At 37.7% G+C, this 23,724-nt stretch overlaps 2 protein-coding genes across 2 annotated transcripts in view; one reads left to right on the top strand and one right to left on the bottom strand.

The window, feature by feature from the left end:
* Positions 1-601: 601 nt before the first annotated feature.
* On the bottom strand, positions 602-14,858 carry LOC127640344 (nucleoporin 88-like). The gene is made up of 17 exons (XM_052122844.1): positions 14,619-14,858; positions 13,851-14,020; positions 13,385-13,510; positions 13,209-13,295; positions 12,968-13,132; positions 12,483-12,669; positions 11,307-11,460; positions 10,267-10,365; positions 10,014-10,104; positions 8,609-8,713; positions 8,339-8,491; positions 8,102-8,227; positions 4,879-4,944; positions 4,486-4,566; positions 3,174-3,300; positions 2,211-2,329; positions 602-905 (listed from the first exon to the last, which is right to left on the bottom strand). The coding sequence occupies exons 1-17, from the start codon at positions 14,853-14,855 to the stop codon at positions 842-844; spliced, it is 2,157 nt and encodes a 718-aa protein (XP_051978804.1). The 5' UTR covers positions 14,856-14,858; the 3' UTR covers positions 602-841.
* A 4,677-nt stretch (positions 14,859-19,535) lies between these two features.
* Positions 19,536-23,724, top strand: part of LOC127642343 (vacuolar protein sorting-associated protein 37D-like) — a 43,858-nt gene continuing 39,669 nt past the window's right edge. Inside the window, exon 1 of the mRNA XM_052124957.1 lies at positions 19,536-19,824. Within this exon, the coding sequence (XP_051980917.1) occupies positions 19,651-19,824 (174 nt within the window). The 5' untranslated portion in view covers positions 19,536-19,650. The remainder of the gene's footprint in view (positions 19,825-23,724) is intronic.

Here is a 23,724-nt window from a genome sequence, read left to right as displayed (position 1 = left end):
AATAAACCTACGAATACTAGTCGTTGTCTAATGAACTTAAGTATTAGTTCATTAGATGTGAAGAGCTAGAGGGTTGAGATGTTAGTCTGAAGAAAAAAAATTTGTTAAGGCCTTTATACCTTCTTGAGACTGTGCCAAGAAAGACTTCCTGCACAATTGATGCAGTTATAACTCAAGGTATCAGGTCATATTGTAATGACCTATTGAAGTGCGGATGCTGCGGTTAAGTGGAAGGAATATGTTGCAGAATAGCTCGTGCTGACATTCTTAATATCGCTCATAAATATGATCTCAGCTAAAAAGAAATTAAGATCAAAAGGTCATATTTCAAAACAGCAGTAAAATCTGACAACAATGGTATCATTAATGGTTCTTCTTTACCCCAGATGATGCTGGCTCTGCCAGAGATTTTAGGACTAAAGTTATGTCATGAATATCTCTTTCACGTTCCATCTTGTGAGTGGACAGGAATAAGAGAGAAACAGAGAGTAAAGTCTTAATACACATAACTTCTTCAGATAAGCCATTGTCTCAATTCAGGAAATGACTAACACTTCTGTCTCAGAGCTGATAAATTCCCATAGCAACACACAATTCAATGTACAAATGCTTTATTGTCAGGGTGTTGACTACATGTACCACAAACAAAAGTAGACAAAACAGTTTATACAAAAATTTCAACTAAATGTCCTTTTTTAAAGACCTTTAGGATCTGGGAGGTTTGGGTGAAACTCAACTCCGAGGTTCAAGATTTGGCGATGTGCTCTTCTGCAGCTTCCTTGAGTGCTATTAAACAAGAATATAATCGGTTTGGCCTTTGAGGACTGTTGATTGCTGTTGCTCAGAAACTGAAATGGTTCTTGATGTCCTTGATCTGTTTCATCATGCCAGCGATGTGTTCTCCCCTGCAGGACAGAAGCAAACAAGTCCAACACAACAGTCAGATATTAGTGGCCTAAAGAACGTACACAAAGGACAGTTGAGTTCTTGAGTTCAGTCTCCACAAATGTTTTTTAATGCTTTGTGTATACATGCATCAGATGGACGGATTCTGTGCCACTGCATCTTTTCTCACTTTTTCCAGCAATGTGTATTAGAGAGCATTTTTAGGATAGCATTAGTCAAGTTAAAACAGTTCAACTCTAGCTGTGCAGTTGAAGATGTGGCACAAGTTATTGAGAAACTACTACGAATAGCTAGTGACAAGACTGGTTGTTCCTAAGTTCCTTTTGTCATTCATTTAGATTTTACTTTTAATGATTGGGTGAATCTCACCAAGAAATGGCCAGGTAATATATTTATTTTCTTTCTTTCTCTCTCTCTCTCTAATAATAAACTGTTTTATATAATGAAAATATGTCCATTAAGATTTTCTTATTCGCATTGTGACATTTTCATTTAAATTAAGCGCAAATTCTCATAACTGTAAGGTGAGAATATCCCATTACTGTAATGTGAAACAAAAAAAATACATTTTTAATAAATCCTCCAGATCTAATGATTTTTTTTTTATTTAATTGTTTTATATTTATTCAAATTCAAATGAACTTCAGTGCAACAAATGTTACTGTAACACTTTACAATAAGGTTTTATTGGTAAGCATTAATGCATTTGGTATCATAAATTAACTATGAACAATAACTATTTAAAAGGATTAATCTTGGTTATGTTTATTAATATAAATACAATTCATACTGCATTAACTAATGTTAATTTACATAACTTTCAATATAAAAAAATTATTAGTATATGTAGAAATTAATATTAAACCAGACTAAAAAGTGCTGAAAAAGTTGTCATTGTTAATGTTAACAAATGCAACCTTATTGTAATGTTACAAATACATCATTTATACTTGTTCTTTACATTAGTACTATATCGTTTTTTTTATGTTTTTTTTTTTTTAATTTTTTTCCCCCCATTAGATCAAGGCATAAATTGTCAGGAAATAATATCACGATAATGTTTTTTTTTTTTTTTACAATTATCCTAAAAAATAGGCTTCATTTTATGCCAAAAACTATTTATAATGATTTTAGTTTGATTTTGGGTTGAAATATGGCATGGATTGACCATGCTTGGAAACATAATCAACACAAAAGGGCTTCTACCTTTAAAAACAAACAATAGTACTTGTACATCCTAGCATCTACATTTGGTGCAGCGTGAAAATGAAAGCATCTTGGCAGTCCTGATTCTCTGTACATACTGTTCTTTCAGGACTCCCTGGACACACGTTCTCTGGTTGGCGTTGAGTGCGAGGCTGGAGCGAGCTTGAGATGCTCCTGTACTCATCTGCTGCTTTTGATATTCTTTCTTCATGTTCACCTGATAATACATCAATGCACAAAATCACACTGGGGAAATGTAATGGAGGAACGCAACCAAAATAAATGATTAAAGTCTCTGCAGTCATCAACACGTTTAGTTTTAGAGGTACAGTTCACCCAATAATTGAAAATTCTCTCATTATTTATTCACCCTCATGCCATCCCAGTTGTGTATGACTTTCTTTCTTCTGCAGAACACAAAAGGAAGATTTTTAGAAGAATATTTCAGCTCTGTAGGCACATACAATGCAAGTGAATAGTGACCAGAACTTTGAAGCACCAAAAGGGACATAAAGGAAGCATAAAATGAATCCATAAGACTCCAGTGGTAAAATATCTTCAGAAGTGATATGATAGGTGAGTGAGAGACAGATCAATATTTAAGTCATTTTTTTTTTTTTTTTTTTACTGTAAATTCTCCAACCTGCCCAGTATTTGGCAACATGCACAAAGAATGTGAATCACCAAAACAAAAGAAGAAAGTGAAAGTGTAGATTTATAGTAAAATAAAAAATATAAAAAGTGTCTTAAATATTGATCTGTTTCTCACCCACACTTATATGTCTTATGGATTAATTTTACGCTGATTTTTGAGCTTTAAAGTTCTGGTCACCGTTATTGCATTGTATGGACCAATAGAACTGAGATATTCTTCGAAAAATATTCATTTGTGTTCTGCAGATGAATGAAAGTCAAACACATCTGGGATGGCATGAGGGTGAATAAATGAGAGAATTTTCATATTTGGGTGAACTGTCCCTTTAAGAAGGATAAACTGTGTGAAGCATTTTCAATATGAGACTAGGGAAAAGCAAAGAGATGGAAATTAATGAGAAATTAACCTGTTTAATGCCATTGTCTAGGTGACGGAGCTGGTCGTGAATGGTTTGCAGTTCCTTCCTCATGTCCTTCTCACTGTCTGACAGCACAGGAAGTTGACTGCGCAGACTTCCCAAAACCTGTTTTACTCTATATACACACACACACACACACACACACACACACACACACACACACACACACACAAGACACAAACAGTGGCATTACTCTGAAGAGTTTATTCAGACAAACAACAGATAATTAATTCACTGCCAATTAGTATAACCATGTTTTCTGGACACTACCTTGATGGTAGTACCATGGTATTCTTTGAACTTCCATGTAACTACAATGGTACTGTAGATGAATATGGCAGTCATAGTACTATGGTATGTATCAAAGGTATTAAAACTATCAAAAAGTGTTTTCTGCACCATTGCTGAATATACAGCACCATGGTAAATGTAATTATGTTTTAGTCGAGTGAAAAAATGAAAATTCTCTCATTTATTCACCCTCATGCCATCCCAGATGTGTAAGCCTTTCTTTCTTCTGCAAAACACAAAGATTTTTAGAAGAATATTTCAGATCTGTAGGTCCATACAGTGCAAGTGAATGGGTGCCAGAATTTTGATGCTCCAAAAAAGGACAAAGGTCGGATAAAAGTAATCCATAAGACTCCATTGATTTAATTTGTGTCTTAAGAAGTAATCCGATAGGTGTGGCTGAGAAACAGAACAATATTTAAGTTCATTTTTTATTATAAATCTCCACTTTCACTTTCTTTTGTTTTTGGTGATTCACATACTTCATGCATATCGCCACCTACTGGGCAGGGAGGAGATATTATAGTAAAAAAGGACTTAAATATTGACTTATGCTGCCTTGAAGTGTTTTTTGGTGCTTCAAAGTTCTGGTCACTTTTCACTTTCATTGAAAGGACCTACAGAGCTGAAATATTCTTCTAAATACCTTAATTTGTGTTCTGAAGTCATACACACCTGGGATGACATAAGGGTGAATAAATGACGAGAGATTTTTATTTTGGGGTGAACTATCCGTTAAAGAAACAAACATACAGTATGAAGCAATGTAGTCTAACTCTTATGAACCGGTTCTTTTAATTAATCAGTCAAAAAGTTTCCGAAACTCGTCCAACAAATGACTTAACTCAATTACCGACTGGCTTTACGACATGCAGCTAAAGATACACATTTGCATATTAATCAGCATTGTTTTGTTTTATTAATTTGTTATGACTAACTATGGATTCCCCGGCTGCAATATCGGAATGCAACAAAATCCATAAAGATGAATATAACATAACCAATGAACCTGTTCATGATGGCCTCCTGATGATACTTGGCATCTTCGTACTTATCAGCCAGTCGCTCTGCGGCCTCCGTCAGGCTTTTCCTGCAACACACAGAACAGTATATTTTGAACAGTGTGCCTGCTGCTGTTAACCACACTATTAAAGACTCTGCAACATTTCCACTGTTTAACACCCAATAATAGCTTGGGCAACTGCTCTTTAGTTAGAGACGTGTCTAACATAACACTTTAACACATTTCTACTGTATGACTGTGCTGGATGAGCCAAGCAAACATACACTTCATAAACTTAAGAGAGAAAAAGATAAGAGTAAACCCTGCTTTAAAGAGCTGAATGTGTTGTTTGTGTATATGTGTCTATGATTCATATAGATCAGGCAATGTTGTGGTCACCTATCCTCTCTGCACAGAGCAAGATCCTCCAGCTGTTTGATTTTCTGTCCGGTCAGGAGCTTAACTCTGAAAGAGAGACAATTATTTGCTATATTTACATGGACTGTAATAATCAGACATTTGGTCTCACTTTATCTAAAACAAAATTCAGATCAAGTCATTTACATGGAACAGAACAGACTCCAAATATATAGACTTTACACACAACGGAACAAATTGTCATTTTATGCTCAAGCACACTGGAAACTCAAATAAGTTGACTGTACAATTGAATTGGTGCTCATATAGAATGAACATAACTATTTAAGTTCAGGTAACTAGATGCAAGTAGACACAACTATCTAAATGCCCCCATAAATTCCCTTTGACCACGGAAACATTAAATAATTAAAGTACAAGGGATTATGGGTATTCCCCAATCGTTTGAGCCAAGTGTGCAGCCGCACAAGCCCTCAAAAGTGAAGCCAAAACGTCTCGATCGCCCCCCGGTGACTGGTCCTAATATAGGTCATAAACCCCGCCTCCCCATGTTATTCAACGGGACATGAGACCAACTAAACAATTAAATTACACTTCACATATCTTTTTTCCAAAGATAGTTTCTGTCATTTACTGTAGTTTCTATCACGTTGATGTAATTTCAAGTGTTTGTTTTCAAAATAAGTTTGTTTTTAGTTAGTTATTGTTAGTATATATATAGGACTGAGGAGATCGGAGCTTTAAATTTAATATCTACATTTCTATAATTATTTATTTCGCACCGTCATAAGTCAAAAGTGCAGGGGCGTGTCCTTGCGATTGATTCAGCGAGAGTGAGGGCGGGGCCTTGATTTCGCGGCTTTACTTCCTGCTCACTACTGCGCAGGTCTGGTCCCGAAATCACAACTGCGCAGACTCAAGTCCCAAGATGTCAGCGCCATATAGGGACACTGGCGGCTTCAGTTCTCACCAATGGAAAAGAGCGAAGGTACGTCGTCCATCTTTTTTTACAGTCTATGGTTTGAGCCATAACACTTTAATCTTATGTCTATAGATTTTGAAGATAAATGAGTTCAAGGAACTGGAGTTATGAGCCCGAAACTTGACATTTCAAGTAATACTTATTTAAGACAACTTGATTTTTCCAGTAATGACAACACTGGGGTTTACAGTGCATGCAGTGCTACAATTGGCATCAGGTGGAAATTACATATATATATATATATATATATATATATATATATATATATATATATATATATAAGAGAGAGAGAGAGAGAGAGAGAGAGAGAGGTACCATGGTATTTACTTATACTCAAACATTACCATAGTGCATGTGTAAAAAAACATGGTATTACCATGGTACCATGTCCAAAACCAAACTTGAAAATATCATGGTACATTTTTTGTAAGGTAAATGGATTCAATCTCAAAGTATGGTTAAATTATGTGACCAAAATTAGAATATTAATTATGCATATTCAAAAGCAAACAAGCTTTTTAAATGTCAGTTCTTTCACATAATAGTGTTCAAAAGGTGCCAAGTGTCAGATTAAGGCAGTACATGTAAATGCAGGCACTGTGCTGGCTCTATCAAACTCATTTGTTTCAATCAGTTATCTATGTTACTACGTATATTTACATTAAAGATAAAAAAAAGACAAGAAAATGGTGGTTTCAAATATTAACTCGTTAGAGAATGGATATATAACAATAACCAATAACTAGGGCTGAATGATTAATCACAATAAAATCAAAATCAAAATATGACCTAGTGTAATTATCAAAGTGTGAAGCTGCGTTTAATAAAGTAAATAAACAGTCTGAAATAGTTGTGTGCGCAGCTCTGTTATGTGTAATGCTTTCTTAAATGCATGTAAACATGGGCAGTGAATTACACCTACTCTGAGCTCGTGTGAGATTTATTATACTGTATTTTCAGTGGTTTCAGAGCGGTTCTGTGCTAACATGCACTGAGTGTGTAATATTTAAAGCACTCCATATTCACTTTAATGCACATTGCGTCATTTCAAATATGTTTGGCTGCTTCAAGTTACTATTCAAATGTAAAATAACGGCATGACATCGGGTTTTTGAGGACAGAAGGGCTCAGAAGGACAGATGAGCGCATTAAACTGCCTGCATTAACAGGCTGTTTTGGACTCACCTACAAACAGAAACACTACAATCTTCCTTGAGTTTTACACCAAAATTAAAATAAAAAGTTAAACAAACATAAAATCTCCTGCCAAAATAAAGGCACAAGGATTTATCCAGACTGCATAGCAATGCCACGTGCAAGTTAAGATATTATAACAGAAATACATAACTATTTTACAATAATACAAATTACTAATGATATTAATAATTCATAATTATAATAACTATTATTATCATATTGTTGTTGTTATTATGCAATAATATATTTCTGTAATAATTTAACTCATTAATAATAACTTATTATTCGGATATTACAATACGATACTCAAAATAACTGTTTCAAAGAAATCTGATGAAAAGACTCTTTCAGAAAGTGGACAAAAAGAAGGCGTAATGAACAGGTGCAATGTGAATGTGTTAAAGATGTTTGGTTTTTTTTCCAGCTGTAAAGTTGTTTAAATTGTCTTTGTTTTTTTGGGGGGGGGTTTTGTCATTTTTAGGGTTTTGGGGTTTGTTGACCATTTGTCATGGTAAGAAAGTTGTATTATTGGATATAGCTTTACACAGAAAATGTTAGGAAGTACATTTTTCAAACTTAAATCATGTTTTTACACATCATGTATCTATACTTTTGAAAAAGTGAGTATTTTAATGGTTTTGATTGGCCTCCATTCACTTCCATTGTAAGTGCCTCACAGTAACCCAGATTTTGGATTTTTTTGTTTTTAAGAAAACGAGAGGCGAGTCAAAGTGAATTTTTGTGTTAATCAACATTAAGCCACAAATTGCTGTCGATTGAGCTTAACTTGTATTGAATCTGGAATATTCCTTCAAGAGGACTCGAGTGTAAATATTCTTTCTAGAACAGAATTTCAATCAGCACTAGAACATGGACAAAACATGATTTAATTTTGATTAAAAGGAATCACTTACAATAATAAAAAAAATATTTTGTTTCATTTTATTTTGCAGTTCAATTCAGTCGCAATATTTTTCAAAATATTCGCTATTAGAATTTTGGTTCAAATCGTTCAGCCTACAAACATGAACTGTTCTGCCGGCCAAGTGCTTCTTTATGTTCTACCTTCTCTGCATTTCTTCATGTGCCAGGCCCAGTTTGAGGATGTACTCCTCTCGAAACACCTGTGTGGCTCTGCTGAGCAGCTGCAGACACTCTGCAGCAGGAGGAGACGAGTCTTTATCCCCAGCCCTGAAACACACACATTAGACAAGATCACCTCTGCATGTGACAGCCTCAAAAATTTCTCTAAAGCTATAAAAATAAATTCATAATGCTGTAATAACGTAATGCTAGTCACACCTCAGCATTAGCGGGTTGGTCGAGGTACGTGCCAGAATGTTGCGAATATGCTGCTCAAAGGAGTCTTCGGCCAATCCGCGAAGAGGAGAGCTGCCTGGCCCTGCCCCAGGATCAGAGCAGAGCAAAGGAGGTGATGGGGGACGAATAGAACTTCTAAACGCATATGTGAAAACAACGTTAGTTAAAACAAATGAAATTCCATAGCACGTATCATTCCTTGCACGATAATCAAACAAAAGGGGGGCAAGACAATGAGTGCTCATGACATACAGCAGAGGCAGCAGCAGACACTCATAAGTACTAGTGATGCAGATCATAGTGGCTCCCAGGGACAGATCTGACACGATCCAAAACCCACGAATGGGAGCCGGCAAACTGAGAGAAAGAGAAAAGAATACAGTGCTTCAAAGCGATAACTTTTTTTAGGGTTTGCTTAAAGGGATAGTTCACCCAAAAATGAAAATTCTCTCATAACTAATTCACCCTCATGCCATCCCAGATGAGTTTGACTTTCTTCAGCAGACCACAAATGAAGATTTTTTAAAAGAATATTCCAGCTCTGTAGGTCCATACAATGCAAGTGAATGGGTGCCAACATTTTGAAGCTCCAAAATCCACATAAGTGCATCATAAAAGTAATCCATAAGACTTCAGTGGTTTAATCCATGTCTTGCGAAGCAATATGATAGGTATCGGTGAGAAACAGATCAATATTTAATTCTCCTCCCTGCTCAGTCAATCTCCACTTCAGTTTCACTTTCCCATTCTTCTTCAGTTTTTTTTGTGATTCACAGTCTTAATGCATATCGCCCCCTACTGGGTAGAGAGGATACTTTATGATAAAAATATTGATCTGTTTCTCACACACACCTATCACATAGTGTCTGAACACATGTATTTAACCACTGGAGTCATATGGACTTTTACGCTCCCCATATGTTATTTATGGAGCTTCAAAATGTTGCCACCCATTCACTTCAATTATGATGACCTACAAAGCTGAAATATTAAATATTAATTTCTGTTCTGCACAAGGAAGAAAGTCATACACATCTGGGAGGCATGAGGGTGATTAGATGAGAAAATAAAAAATCTTGGGTGAACTTTCCCTTTTAACTTGCCTTTTAAACTAATGTCTTTGAAAACTGGGCTTGAGTCCCATTGGAGATCTGAATATTATTCTGTTGTTTGTGCATTTTCTAGTTAAAAGCTAATTTACTGCAAGACTCGTTTGAAGACTGGGTAATACAGCTAAAGAAATCTTGATATTTATGTATTTGTAAGTGGAATAAAGTGTGATTTTTATTTCAGTTAGAGGAACCATCATTTTATCCAAGCAGTTAATTACAGTAGATTCAAAATGTTTAATGCAAGAACTAAAACAAACTAAATATCTTATTGGAAAAGGCATGTATTCCACATTGTTTAAAAAATAATAAATAATAATAATAAATCAAGAAGAAAATATATTTTTAATAATTTCCATTTACACACCAATATAACAATACCTCATAATAAAGAACAACCTATAGTTACATAACATATATGCAGCTCCTTGTGATATTCACCATGTTGCTTCATTTTAAATCAACACTAAAATCATTGCGTCATAAATATTACATATATTGCCTTGTCCTAATTTCAAATATGCTTGTATTTACTGCCTTCCCCCAACCTGTTAGTGAGAGGTCTGGTGCACAGGATGTGTTCCACTATGCAACGCTGTTCTGCCGCCAGTTCCTGCAGACTGTCTTTATCCTCTTCACCTGGACATAAAACACAATAATAAACACAACAAAAGCACATACAACAATACGCAGCATTTCAAATATTCCACTCTAGAGCTGTGACCACATACAATATTTGAACTCTGATCAAGTCAATCATCTTATGAAGGTTTTGATGTAGCAGAAAACGGAAGCACTCACCAGACTCCAGAAAATTGTGCAGTTTTTTGAACCAGGTGAGTCCTACACTGTGCACACCAGCCTCATGGGTGCAGTGATACCTGTGCTGACACAGAGGGTCTGCAACCAATAGTAATCAATGTTAAAACTATATATATATATACACTGATCAGCCACAACATTAAAACCACCTGCCTAATATTGTGTAGGTGCTCCTTGTGCCGCCCAAAAAACCCACATCTCAGAATAACATTCTAAGATGATATTCTTCTCAACACAATTGTACAGAGCGGTTATCTGAGTTGCTGTAGATTTTGTCAGTTAGAACCAGTCTGACCATTCTCTGTTGACCTCTCTCATCAACAAGGCATTTCTGTCCACAGAACTGCCACTCATTGGATGTTTTTTGTTTTTGGCACCATTCTGAGTAAATTCTAGAGACTGTTATGTGTGAAAATCTCATGAGATCAGCATTTACAGAAATACTCAAACCAGCCCGTCTGGCACCAACAATCATCCATGTGATTATCTAATCAGCCAATCGTGTGGCAGCAGTGAAGATATAATAAAATCATGCAGATACGGGTCAGGAGCTTCAGTTAATGTTCACATCAACCATCAGAATGGGGGAAAAATTTGATCGCAGTGATTTGGATAGTGGCATGATTGTTGGTGCCAGACGGGCTGGTTTGAATATTTCTGTACCTGCTGATCTCCTGGGATTTTCACACACAACAGTCTCTAGAATTTACTCTGCATATTAAGCTTGGATACAAAATTTTAACCTTGACAAAATATATATACTGAATATATGTTCACACACACACACACACACACACACACACACACACACACACACACACATATATTAGTCATGGTTAAAATGTTGTATCCAAGCTTAATATGTAGAGTCCACTCTAAATAAACCATTAGTAGGTTGATTTCACCTAAAAGTGTAACAATGTGGCGCTATCAAAATATTCCTTTGAATTAATTTTAAGTTCATAAACGCTAACGCTCACAAACATATTCATAAGTCATCTTTCTACATACCCACACACCTCTGTGTAATCTGATTGGACAGGTGAAGTCTGACTCCGTTATCTCCTCCTCCTCCGCGGCAGCTGCCAGTTTGAGGGTAAGTTCCAGCTCCACACACTCAAACACGTAGAGTGAAGGCACCGTTTCGGAGCCTTTGGACCACTTCTCTACAGCCTGAACACAAAACAGGAGCTCAGCATTCCTGACACTGCACAAGCAGCATTTTGGTTACAGCCTAGAAAAAATTTAGTGAACAATGGTGATTTCCAAGGCCTGTTTCACACATCTCGCATCTGCAGCAATTTACAGTATTTTGGTGCCCAATGGTCCACACCCAATAAACATTGTATAATTTGTAGCTGCTAAAAAATCAGGGTAGATAACCAGAAATACTTAAAGGGATAGTTCACCCAAAAATTAAAATTCTCCCACCATTTACTCACCCTCATGCCATCCAAGACTTACTTTTTCTGCTGAACACAAACAAAGATTTTTAGAAGAATATCTCAGCTCTGTTGGTCCATACAATGAAAGTGAGTTGTGACGAAATATTTGTAGCTCCAAATACCACATAAAGGCGGCATAAAAGTAATCGATTTTGGGTGAGAACAGACCAAAATATAACTCCTTTTTCACTGTACATCTTGCCATTGCAGTCTCTAGGCGTGATCATGATTTGAAGCTTGATTACACTTGCTTAGCGCTCACGCAGAGTGCTAGATGACGCTATGAATGTAGTCAACCTTAAAATCATGATCGCCAAGGCAACAGCAGATGTGAAGATTTATAGTGGGAAAAATAGATATATTTTGGTCTGTTTCCTATCCAAAACTGATTGGATCAATTCTGAAGACATGGATTTAACCACAGTCTTATTGATCACTTTTGTGCTGCATTTATGTGATTTTTGGAGCTTCAAAGTTTTGGTCACCATTGTATGGACCTACAAAGCTGAAATATTCTTTTAAAAATCTTCATTTGGGTTCTGCAGAAGACAGAAAGTCATACACATTTGGGATGGCATGACAGAGTCACGAGATAATTTTCACTTTTTGTGTGAACTATCCCTTTAAGGTTCTGACTAGAGCCATAGCTCTGTTACACAGCAGAATCCCTGTCAGTGTGAAAGTTGTTGCAGGTGCAGAATGTTTGAAACCGGCCTAAATGTGATTAACAGAAACCTGTCTGTGACTTACTCCACTGTCCTCCTCTTCCTCCGCCTCCAGCACTACACAATGGTACAGTGTTCCCGTTTCAGTGGCAATAACCAGGATGTTGGGCACACAAGACAGGCAGAGCACAGCACATGCATCATAGCCATAGTTATCCTCTGCTGCAGGGTACATGGGCAAGGGGCCCATGGGCTTCCCTAGATTACTGACACTAAAACAGATTTAGAGTAAAAAAAAAGATCTTAAATATTGTTCTGTTTCCCACCCACACTTATCATTTCACTTCTGAAAATATGGATTAAACCACTGGAGTTTTATGGATTAATTTATGCTGCCTTAATTTGATTTTTGGACCTACAAAAAGTCTAATCAACATTCACTTGCATTGTATGGACCTACAGAACTGAAACTTTAACTTTTTGGGTGAATTATCCCTTTAATGAATAGCACTATTAGTTGTTTAATTTAATTGCATAATAACAGTGCCAATAGTATAAGATTATTGTTACCTGTGTGTAAGAGAAATATAGCTCAGATATGTCTCTCCATTCCCAAACAGGATGTATAGCGGGTACACCAGAAGCTCCTTTTTCATACACTGACGAGGAGAATCTGCCAGTGGCCCAAAGTCAAATGCCACAGCAGTCTCACCCAGAGAGGCAGCATAGGAGCGCCTGCACAAGAGAAATACCTTTCTATACAAGTATTCCAAAGAGCACTGTATGGTTTGGATGTTGTCTGATAACATACCCTCTTGTGTGGACACTGTTGTCCTCATCTACCTGAGACACTGACAAAACTTTTGCAGGGGACTGTGGCTCTTTAAGGTTGTAAAATCTGTGAAAAGAAAAACATTCTTTTAACAACCAAGTGCGATACAACACTATTTCGGCTCTTCTGAAACACATCCTGTCAGTCGCAGGTACCTGATGGTGTTGTCTGAAGTCAGTAAGACTAGATGGGGCTCTTCAGTTTCACTAGGATACCAGGCAGCCTGTCGGAGTGTCACAGAGGCAGAACTGGTGAAAAAGCGCTCAGCTACAGGAATCGTCCTGTGAAAGACCAAACCCAATGAATTTCAAAGGTAGTCCAGAGGGCTGATGCAGCTCTGCTTGGCAATGGGCTATGCTCAGAACAGCACACTTCCATACTATTCTTGCAATTTCTGCAATACAAAATAGCCTATATATACTATGCACCATTGCACAGCTTAAAAAAGAGATGCACATTATTTTCAAATGTTGTAAAGTGACAAAGTAATCAGGAAATATAAGGGTTCATATTTATCAAGGAAAGTAAAACCTGTCACTTTGATTGATAAAAGTCATCATCTTGCCAACTGCTCAGAAAATGTAGCTGTCACATCTGACAGCTGGTCTGCCACAAACTCACTTGCAGTTTATCTGAATGCGTCCACCCTCAAATTCGGATTTTTTGCCCCAGCGCTGTGGCAATTCAAGTATAGTCGCACCACGCTGACCGATGAGAGCCACATGATACTGTGTGGGGCTGACAAGCACCTGACACACTTCAAACAGCGGCGAGTTGATGCACAGAAGAGTCTGGGGAAATTAGGAGATCAGTAACTATTCAGACAGAAACTTCAATCAGAACAAATCAATCAGGGAATAAAACATTTCATTTCATTTCAGACCCCTGAAAGAAAATTATCTGTTAAAGCAACAGATAGGACATTGTGTAAATAAATGTTCTGACTAAATAGTTAAGCACAATTGTCAATATTTAATACAATGGTGATTGTCAAAAATAAATAAGTAAATTAATAAATCTGACTCGTCCCTTGCTTATTTAGAAATAATGCACAACTCGCTGTTAAATTAGGACACTTGCAATGGAAGTGAATGGGGCAAGTCCACAAACATAAAAATACACACCGTTTCAAAGTTTTAGCCAAAAGACATAAACACAAACATTTTTTAAATGATTTTAGACAAATAAAATCGCGTCCTATACTTATCTGTGTCGAGTTATTTACAAAATGACAACTCTGTTGTAGTGACGACTTCCTAACCAGACAACTCCTTCTGATCAAGGAATAATCAAGGGATTAAAATGAAGGAATTAATTATTCCAAAATGAAGGAATTAATTATTCCAACCAGACAACAGGATTCCTTAAAGACAGCAGAACCCCACAGACCTGATATTTGGAAGTGTCTGTGTCGCCCTCAGAGTTCAGCTGTCGCAGGTTTGTGGTGTAAAACACACACTCAACACTATCCCAGGTGAAAAGGTCGCCATTAAGGCAGAACGTGAGGTTCTTGGCTATTCTTCTGCTAGTCCCTTGGGGCTCCAAGTGAAGTCTTTCTTGTAATTTCTGGAAGATATCGTGGTTTATCAGAGCATCTCTCCATCGGTCTCCCGCGAACGACGCCATGTTGACGATAATGTCGCAGAATTTTGCCGTCAGAGTAATTGACAAATAGGATCATGCTTACGTCTGACGCAATTTCATATGAATCCTGGGATGTGTAGTTTAGTGCGTAATATTGAAGATTATTTCGTGTCCAGTTTTCAACTTTGCTTTGAAAATGTATTGTTTGGAATTTTTGATTGTGATATATCTCATTGTAAATTAAGTCATATTTGATTAATCGGTTAATCCTCATTAAACACAAATCTAAGAATGGGAAGAACAAAACAATTTTTTAAATGTTAACTTTCAAAACAGAAGTCCAATAATAATGAATATATAAATTGTAAATATAAAAAGCTGTGAAGTGTGTCAATTTATATACCAATTATAAGGTGTTTAGTTAAAGAAATAGTTCACCCAAAAATGAAAATTCTCTTGTCATATAATCACCCATGCCAGCTCAGATATATATGACTTTCTTTCTTTAGCTGAACACAAATGAAGATTTTTAGAAGAATGCTTGAGCTCTGTAGGCCCATAAAATGCAAGAGAATGGTGACCAACATTTTTAAGCTCTAAAAAGCACATAAAGACAGCATAAAAGTAATCCAGTAAATCCATATCTTCAAAATCAATATGATAGATGTGGGTGAGAAACGGACCAATTACTATAAATTTTCCTCTCTGTCCAGTAGGTGGCAATGTACATGAAGAGTTCAGAATTGCATTCTGCCATACTACCCTTACTAGTTCTGCCATAATCAGATATGGTAGAAGATTAGTATGGGTATTATGCAACGCTGATCTCATCCTTAAATATTGATCTGTTCTCCCACACTTATCATATTCATTTTTGGATGAACTATCCCTTTAATATGTCCCCAGGCTGTCCCTGAGAAGTTTAGAGCATTATGTAATTTTACAGTACACTTCAGAATGAGAAAGAAATTAAAATGTGGTACACTTTTAAGTGCTTCAGTTCTTTAAAATTGTTAAAGAGTGATAACAATGTAAATGGGCGAATCGCACAAACAAACTCTTTTTTTAAGACTATTAAAACATTTTGTGTGCAATTTGACAATATTTTCATGACAATTAAGTACCCCCCCCCCCACCCATACTGTAATGTGAATAAAATGTATCTATACATAATCATATTTCAATGTAATTAAATGTTAAATACCATTTCAAATGTCCTTAATTACAGTTAAAATAATGAACAAATATCTCAATAAAAATTATCAAATAAATTGAATTAGAGTTATTAACTAATAACCTTTTTAATTAAATTAAAAATGATTTACTGTTAAAATTATATATATATATATATATATATACAGGCCCTTCTCAAAAAATTAGCATATTGTGATAAAGGTCATTATTTTCCATAATGTAATGATAAAAACTAAACTTTCATATATTTTAGATTCATTGCACACCAACTGAAATATTTCAGGTCTTTTATTGTTTTAATACTGATGATTTTGGCATACAGCTCATGAAAACCCAAAATTCCTATCTCAAAAAATTAGCATATCATGAAAAGGGTCTCTAAACGAGCTATTAACCTAATCATCTGAATCAACTAATTAACTCTAAACACCTGCAAAAGATTCCTGAGGCTTTTAAAAACTCCCAGCCTGTTTCTTTACTCAAAACCGCAATCATGGGTAAGACTGCTGACCTGACTGCTGTCCAGAAGGCCATCATTGACACCCTCAAGCAAGAGGGTAAGACACCGAAAGAAATTTCTGAACAAATAGGCTGTTCCCAGAGTGCTGTATCAAGGCACCTCAGTGGGAAGTCTGTGGGAAGGAAAAAGTGTGGCAAAAAACGCTGCACAACGAGAAGAGGTGACCTGACCCTGAGGAAGATGCCTCCATAACACCTCAGCAGTGCCACAGGCTGATTGCCTCCATGCCACGCCGCATTGAAGCAGTCATTTCTGCAAAAGGATTCCCGACCAAGTATTGAGTGCATAACTGAACATAATTATTTGAAGGTTGACTTTTTTTTTTTTGTATTAAAAACACTTCTTTTATTGGTCGGATGAAATATGCTAATTTTTTGAGATAGGAATTTTGGGTTTTCATGAGCTGTATGCCAAAATCATCAGTATTAAAACAATAAAAGACCTGAAATATTTCAGTTGGTGTGCAATGAATCTAAAATATATCAAAGTTCAATTTTTATCATTACATTATGGAAAATAATGACCTTTATCACAATATGCTAATTTTTTGAGAAGGACCTGTGTGTATATATATATATATATATATATATATATATATATACACTCACCTAAAGGATTATTAGGAACACCATACTAATACTGTGTTTGACCCCCTTTCGCCTTCTTACTTACTTATGCCTGCTACCCCTCCTGGGGCATAGGCCGCCAACAAGAGCTCTCCAGGCATCCCTGTCTTGGGCTTTTCTCTCCAGTTGGCTCCAGGTGTATCCAAGTTCTTTGGTATCAGCTGCCAGATCTTGGCGCCACGTATTTATTGGCCTTCCTCTTTTCCTTTTGCCTTGGGGATTCCAGGTGAGCGCTTGCCTGGTGATGTTGGAGGCTGGCTTGCGGAGGGTGTGGCCAATCCATCTCCAGCGTCGTTTCAGGATCTCATCTTCTGCAGGAAGCTGATTGGTTCTCTGCCAAAGGTCCTGGTTGCTGATGGTGTTTGGCCAGCGGATCTGGAGGATTCTTCGCAGACAGGAGTTGATGAAGGTCTGAGCTTTCTTCATTGTCGCCACTGTTGTCCTCCATGTCTCTGCACCATAGAGAAGGACCGCCTTGACATTGGTGTTGAACAGCCTGACCTTTGTCCTTAGGCCCAGTTCCTTTGAGCTCCAGATGTTCCTCAGCTGTAGGAAGGCTGCTCTTGCTTTACATATTCATGCCTTGACGTCAGCGTCTGTTCCGCCCTGCTTGTCGATGACACTGCCCAGGTAGGTGAAGGCCTTTACTTCTTCTAACGCCTCTCCGTCCAACTGGACTGGGTCGTTGTTGGTGTTATTCACCTTGAGGATCTTTGTCTTCTGTTTGTTGATGTTCAGACCAACTTGAGCGGAGGTGGCAGCTGTGCTGTTTGTCTTCTCCTGCATCTGCTGTCGGGTGTGGGATAGCAAGGCCAAATCATCCGTGAAGACCAGGTCGTCGAGTTGTGTGAAGGGTGTCCACTGGATTCCTGTTCTTGTACGTGCTGTTGTGATCTTCATTATCCAGTCGATGGCTAGCAAGAAGAGAAAGGGCGAGAGCAGACATCCCTGATGAACCCCGGTTCTCACTTCGAAGGTCTCCGTAAGCTTCCCTTCATGGACCACTCTGCTGGTCATACCGTCGTACGAGTTTCGGATGATGTTAACGATCTTGGCTGGCACACCATAATGCCTTCAGAACTGCCTTAATTATACGTAGCATTGATTCAACAAGGTGCTGAAAGCATTCTTTAGAAATGTTGGCCCATATTGATAGGATAGCATCTTGCAGTTGATGGAGATTTGTGGGATGCACATCCAGGGCACGAAGCTCTCGTTCCACCACATCCCAAAGATGCTCTATTGGGTTGAGATCTGGTGACTGTGGGGGCCATTTTAGTACAGTGAACTCATTGTCATGTTCAAGAAACCAATTTGAAATGATTCGAGCTTTGTGACATGGAGCATTATCCTGCTGGAAGTAGCCATCAGAGGATGGTACATGGTGGCCATAAAGGGATGGACGTGGTCAGAAACAATGCTCAGGTAGGCCGTGGCATTTAAACGATGCCCAGTTGGCACTAAGGGGCCTAAAGTGTGCCAAGAAAACATCCCCGACACCATTACACCACCACCACCAGCCTGCACAGTGGTAACAAGGCATGATGGATCCATGTTCTCATTCTGTTTATGCCAAATTCTGACTCTACCATCTGAATGTCTCGACAGAAATCGAGACTCATCAGACCAGGCAACATTTTTCCAGTCTTCATCTGTCCAATTTTGGTGAGCTCTTGCAAATTGTAGCCTCTTTTTCCTATTTGTAGTGGAGATGAGTGGTACCCGGTGGGGTCTTCTGCTGTTGTAGCCCATCCGCCTCAAGGTTGTGCGTGTTGTGGCTTCACAAATGCTTTGCTACATACCTCGGTTGTAACGAGTGGTTATTTCAGGCAAAGTTGCTCTTCTATCAGCTTGAATCAGTCGGCCCATGCATTGAAGCAACTGCCATGTGATTGGTTGATTAGATAATTGCATTTATGAGAAATTGAACAGGTGTTCCTAATACTCCTTTAGGTGAGTGTAATATATATATATATATATATATATATATATATATATATACTGCATAAACATTTAAAAATAAATAATCATCATTATGTCCAGACAGGACGACTCTAATTTCATCAATTCAGTACACTACAGAAGAGTACATGTAATATAATCTATTGAGAGAATCATCACTGACTGATTATGAGAATTACAAACATTTTCCAATGAGAAAAAATAGGAGGGAAACTTCCCAATGCATACAATATTAATGTTCTTAAAATAATTTTCTTTGTGTACATTTTTTTTCTTCTTCTTCTTCTTCTGTTTTTTGGGCCTGGTCTGAACAGGTTTTCAGCAAACAGCACTGTTTTTAAATTCTGTGCGGCACGCTCTTCTGACTGTGACGATGTGCCCCCTTGCGGTTGAAGGCGGAACTGCAGGTGTCTGTAAACGTGTACTGCTGTAGTCTCAGTGCATTGTCTTCTCTGCAAACAGTGGTGCGCCTTCGTGCAGACGACAGTTTCTCCAGCACCGCTCCCGTGTTCAGCATGAGCAAAATGGAAGTTAAATGCCTGCTAAACGGAGTTGTTTAGTGCGTCTCAGCGGGACAAGAATGTCCCAGAAAAGGGACTTGAACTCGAACTCTTACCCAGATGGGTACAGGGTCCTCAGTACCAGTGAACTACAGGAGCTTCTACAAGATGAAGACAAAATAAATCAGGTCGTGCGACTCAGTGAAAAGGTATTTCTTCGTTTCACAAAAACAATTTAGACATCTGTGGACTGTTTCTTTACATACTTGTCATTCTGTTCTCGGATCAGATGTTGTACTTGGCATTTAAACAAACTGTGGGGTTGATTTTTTCCCTTCACCTACATGAATCATCGTATGGTTTGTAAGCGTGCTATGCATTACATTACATCATCATCATCATCATATATACACACACACACCACACCATTGCACTGTATGGCAGACGCACTACAAAGATTCACAGACCAAATAATTGTTCACACAAACCTTCTTTCTTTGAGAAATGTTCATCAAAGATTGCTTCTCTCTGATAAATTGCATAAAGTTTTGCATAAAAAGTAAACAACGAAGGTAACTATTATACTAGGCTGCAGTGCTGCTTCACAGTTTAATAACAACGTTTCCAGATAGTTCTGCATAGTTTCTCACCCACATTTATCATATCACTTCTGAAGACGTATGGATTACTTTTATGCTGTCTTTATGTGCTTTATAGAGCTTAAAAATGTTGGTCACCATTCACTTGTGGACCTACAGAGCTGAAATATTCTTCTAAAAGTCTTAAATTGTGTTCTGCAAAAGAAAGGCATGTTTCGGGAATGGCATGAGTGTGAGTAAATGATGAGACAATTTTCAGTTTTGGGTGAACTATCACTTTAAATAAAAATAACTAGACAATGAATATAAAAATGAAGTAACTATCTATCTATCTATATATATATATATATATATATATATATATACATGGTTGGGAATGACTTACTTTCTTCTGCTGAAGATTTTTTGAGTATTTGAGCTCTGTAGGCCCATACAATGCAAGGGAATGGTGACCAACATGTTTAAGCTCTAAAAAGCACATAAAGACAGCATAAAAGTAATCCAGTGGTTAAATCAATATCTTCAAAATCAATATGATAGATGTGGGTGAGAAACGGACCAATGACTATAAATGTTTCTCTATGTCCAGTAGGTGGCAATGTACATGAAGAATGCAAATCGCTAAAAACAAAAGAATAAAAATGTGAAAGTGGAGATTTATAGTAAAAAATGACTTAAGCTCAGATTTCAGAATTGCATTCTGCCATTCTACCCTTACAAGTTCTGCCATAATCAGATATGGTAGAAGATTAATATGGGTATTATGCAGCTCTGAACTCATCCTTAAATATTGATCTGTTCTCCCACACTTATCATATTGCTTCATAAGACATTAAACCACTGGAGTCGTATGGATTACTTTTATGCTGAATTTATGTGCTTTTTTGTGTTTTAAAGTACTGATCAACATTCACTTGCATTTTATGGAACTACAGAGCTGAAATATTCTTAAAAAAAATCTTCCTTTGTGTTCTGCAAATGAAAGAAAACCATGTTTCGGGAGTGGCATGAGTGTGAGTAAATTATGAGAGAATTGTAATTTTTGGGTGAACTATCCCTTTAAATAAAATAACTAGACAATGAATATAGAAATGAAGTAACTATATATAGCCGTGCATGAGTAATATGATGGGGCCAAACTCCTAACAGCTTGTGATCTGTGAAGCCCATCACTATTCCCATCACAAACAGGTCAATTCATTAACATGCTGAGGTCTCCAAGAGCAACCACAATGAAAGGGTCGCCATGGTCTAGTGAGCTGGATAAAGTTATTGCTTTTGTATGCATGAGTGTCATTCCCTCGCAAGAGTTTATAATGCTTTTTACTGTCTGGAACGTGCTCTGTAATACCAGGGCAGTGTTCTTTTCTATGAAAACATGAGAAACACTTTATAGTTACCTTTATGTGCTTATTAAGATTACAAAAGATCGGACTCAGCGAGTATTCATCAGTGTTAGGAACTGATCTGTCCAAACAGAAGGTCTTTGGCCATTAACGGTTTATTGACCAAGCCAAACTATCTTGCACTAAACAGATGGTCTTACTATTTCAGTAGTTTGTATGATATTCGCAGGCCGTGATTTGTCTGATTAAATTTAAAATTAACTCAATTTCAGTAGTTTGTATGTTAATGTAACTTATTTGGCTTGCTGTCTGTATACTGGAGGGCCCGGAGCTCGAGACTCAACTCGAGTCCTGATTACCCCCAAAAAGGCATTAAGGTGGAAAATCAGTACCATGACAATGGCAGGAAATATTTAGTACAGCAAGCTGGCAACAATTCTATATGGTAAATTTGCTTGGCGGATACATCTGAAATTTTGTTCTTCCCCTCCAAAAAGCTATATAGAGGGAGCGCTTTACGCATTTATTTGAAGGTGCATACGATGGCTGGTCGAGGGGGGCTACACTGCGATTCAAACGGGAGACCACCACTCATCATAGAATTGGATGGGCTCATGGCATTCGAATGGGGAAGGTGTAAACGAGAGTTGGCTCATGCTGCCTTCAAAAGGGAGGGCTCACACTGTGATTCGAATGGGAGATTGCTAAACGTGTGAATTTAGGTTGGATCAATGGCACATTGGAACGGGAGGGCTCTTACTGCGATTAAAACGGGACGAAACTGGATTAAACATATATATCTGTGTAAACGCATGCACACGCACATACATATCTGCACGCGCACCCTCAAAAAGAAGTACACTTACACATTTGTACGTGTACACATACGCGCATGTGCATGTATGATGTAGCGAGATGGTGGCAGGTGGTGACATGAGTGATAGAGATAGGTGGTACTGATAAGGGAATTAGCTGATTAGTGATTGATGAGCTTTGCTGATGTGGAAATGATTAGATCTGATGTAGCTGTGAGCTGCGTCTGAGGACCAGTGACTGAGAGATTGAATTTGTTGTTCTGATAAACCTTTTCTGGGCAGCTGTGGTTGCTGCTTCAATACGGAATGAATGACTGGAATCAAATTTGGCTGGGATGCCAGATTGGAGGAGGACTGATTTAAGGTGCTTTTGGAACCAGAATCTTGAAGCTGTATGGTTATTATCATCGGTGAATTGTGAATCAAGAGGGGATTTATTGTGGGAATATCTGTAAGTGAGAAATTATGCGAGAGATTGGTAAGGTTGGATGGGGATGTGCAGGTTGAAAATGTAAATCGAATGTCCCTTTTTAACTTGATCTGTTTTGCTTTGTTTAATGAAGAGTCTGATTGTTTTGTTGTCTATAATGTGCAGGTCTGAGAAGTTTGGAATGATGTTGGGATTGAATTGTGCATTGACAGTGATTTCTGAGCAATGCAGAAAGCCTAAGAAGGCTAGGATAAACATAGCGTCAAGTATGCAAGCTGTGTTTACATAATGGTAACCAAGGCGGAGGGTTGTTAGGCATTTTGTTAAGATATTGATGGTTGGAGGCATTCTGGTGCCTGAGCATTTAATAAGCAGAGAAATTTGGGGGTTATTGATTGCTGGGGTGGACTTGCAAATATTGATTTATGGAAAAACGACGCAGCTCAGATAGCCTTTTGTGGTATCTGGTTAAAGGCCTTGGAATGAAACGGATGGTGAAATGGATAATATGCTGTAGTAGAACCATTATTAAGAGCAATATATATAACCCCCCAAATTGGGTGAAGGAAATGCCAAATCGAAGGCTGACAGAAGTGCTAGATCATCGTAAACTGCATTGGAACAGCTGGCTTTCAGAGGCAGCCTCATGTGAGGGCCTACTCTGGGTGGAAGGTTTGAATGAAGCACCTTTATGCGGCTATAGGGGGCTGTACCATGATATTTTGCGTCATCCGGCTTACGAGGGCGGCCTAGTGTTCCCATGTGCTGGGAAATACATCTTAATAAGCAGTGTGAAAAAAACTGCATAAAATGATCTGAGAAATAAAGAGCTTTGGCTATGCGCTGTATACTTAAATGCTGGAGAAATATACTTGCGATCATTATTGACGGATTTACTTGTGGACATTCACTCCTTAGG

The sequence above is a fragment of the Xyrauchen texanus genome, chromosome 4 (assembly GCF_025860055.1).
Source record: "Xyrauchen texanus isolate HMW12.3.18 chromosome 4, RBS_HiC_50CHRs, whole genome shotgun sequence".
Classification (NCBI taxonomy): Eukaryota; Metazoa; Chordata; class Actinopteri; order Cypriniformes; family Catostomidae; genus Xyrauchen; species Xyrauchen texanus.
The sequence above is the reverse complement of the archived record's forward strand: the minus strand, read 5'-3'. Positions and strand labels throughout refer to the sequence as shown.

Excerpts from the sequence above, each read along its gene's own strand:
- LOC127640344 (XM_052122844.1), bottom strand. The coding sequence starts at position 14,855 with ATGGCGTCGTTCGCGGGAGACCGATGGAGAGATGCTCTGATAAACCAC. Across the intron at positions 12,670-12,967 it reads TATATTTCTCTTACACACAG|TGTCAGTAATCTAGGGAAGC; the intron begins GTAACAATAATC and ends AATCTGTTTTAG. Across the intron at positions 3,301-4,485 it reads CAGGAGGCCATCATGAACAG|AGTAAAACAGGTTTTGGGAA; the intron begins GTTCATTGGTTA and ends GTGTGTATATAG.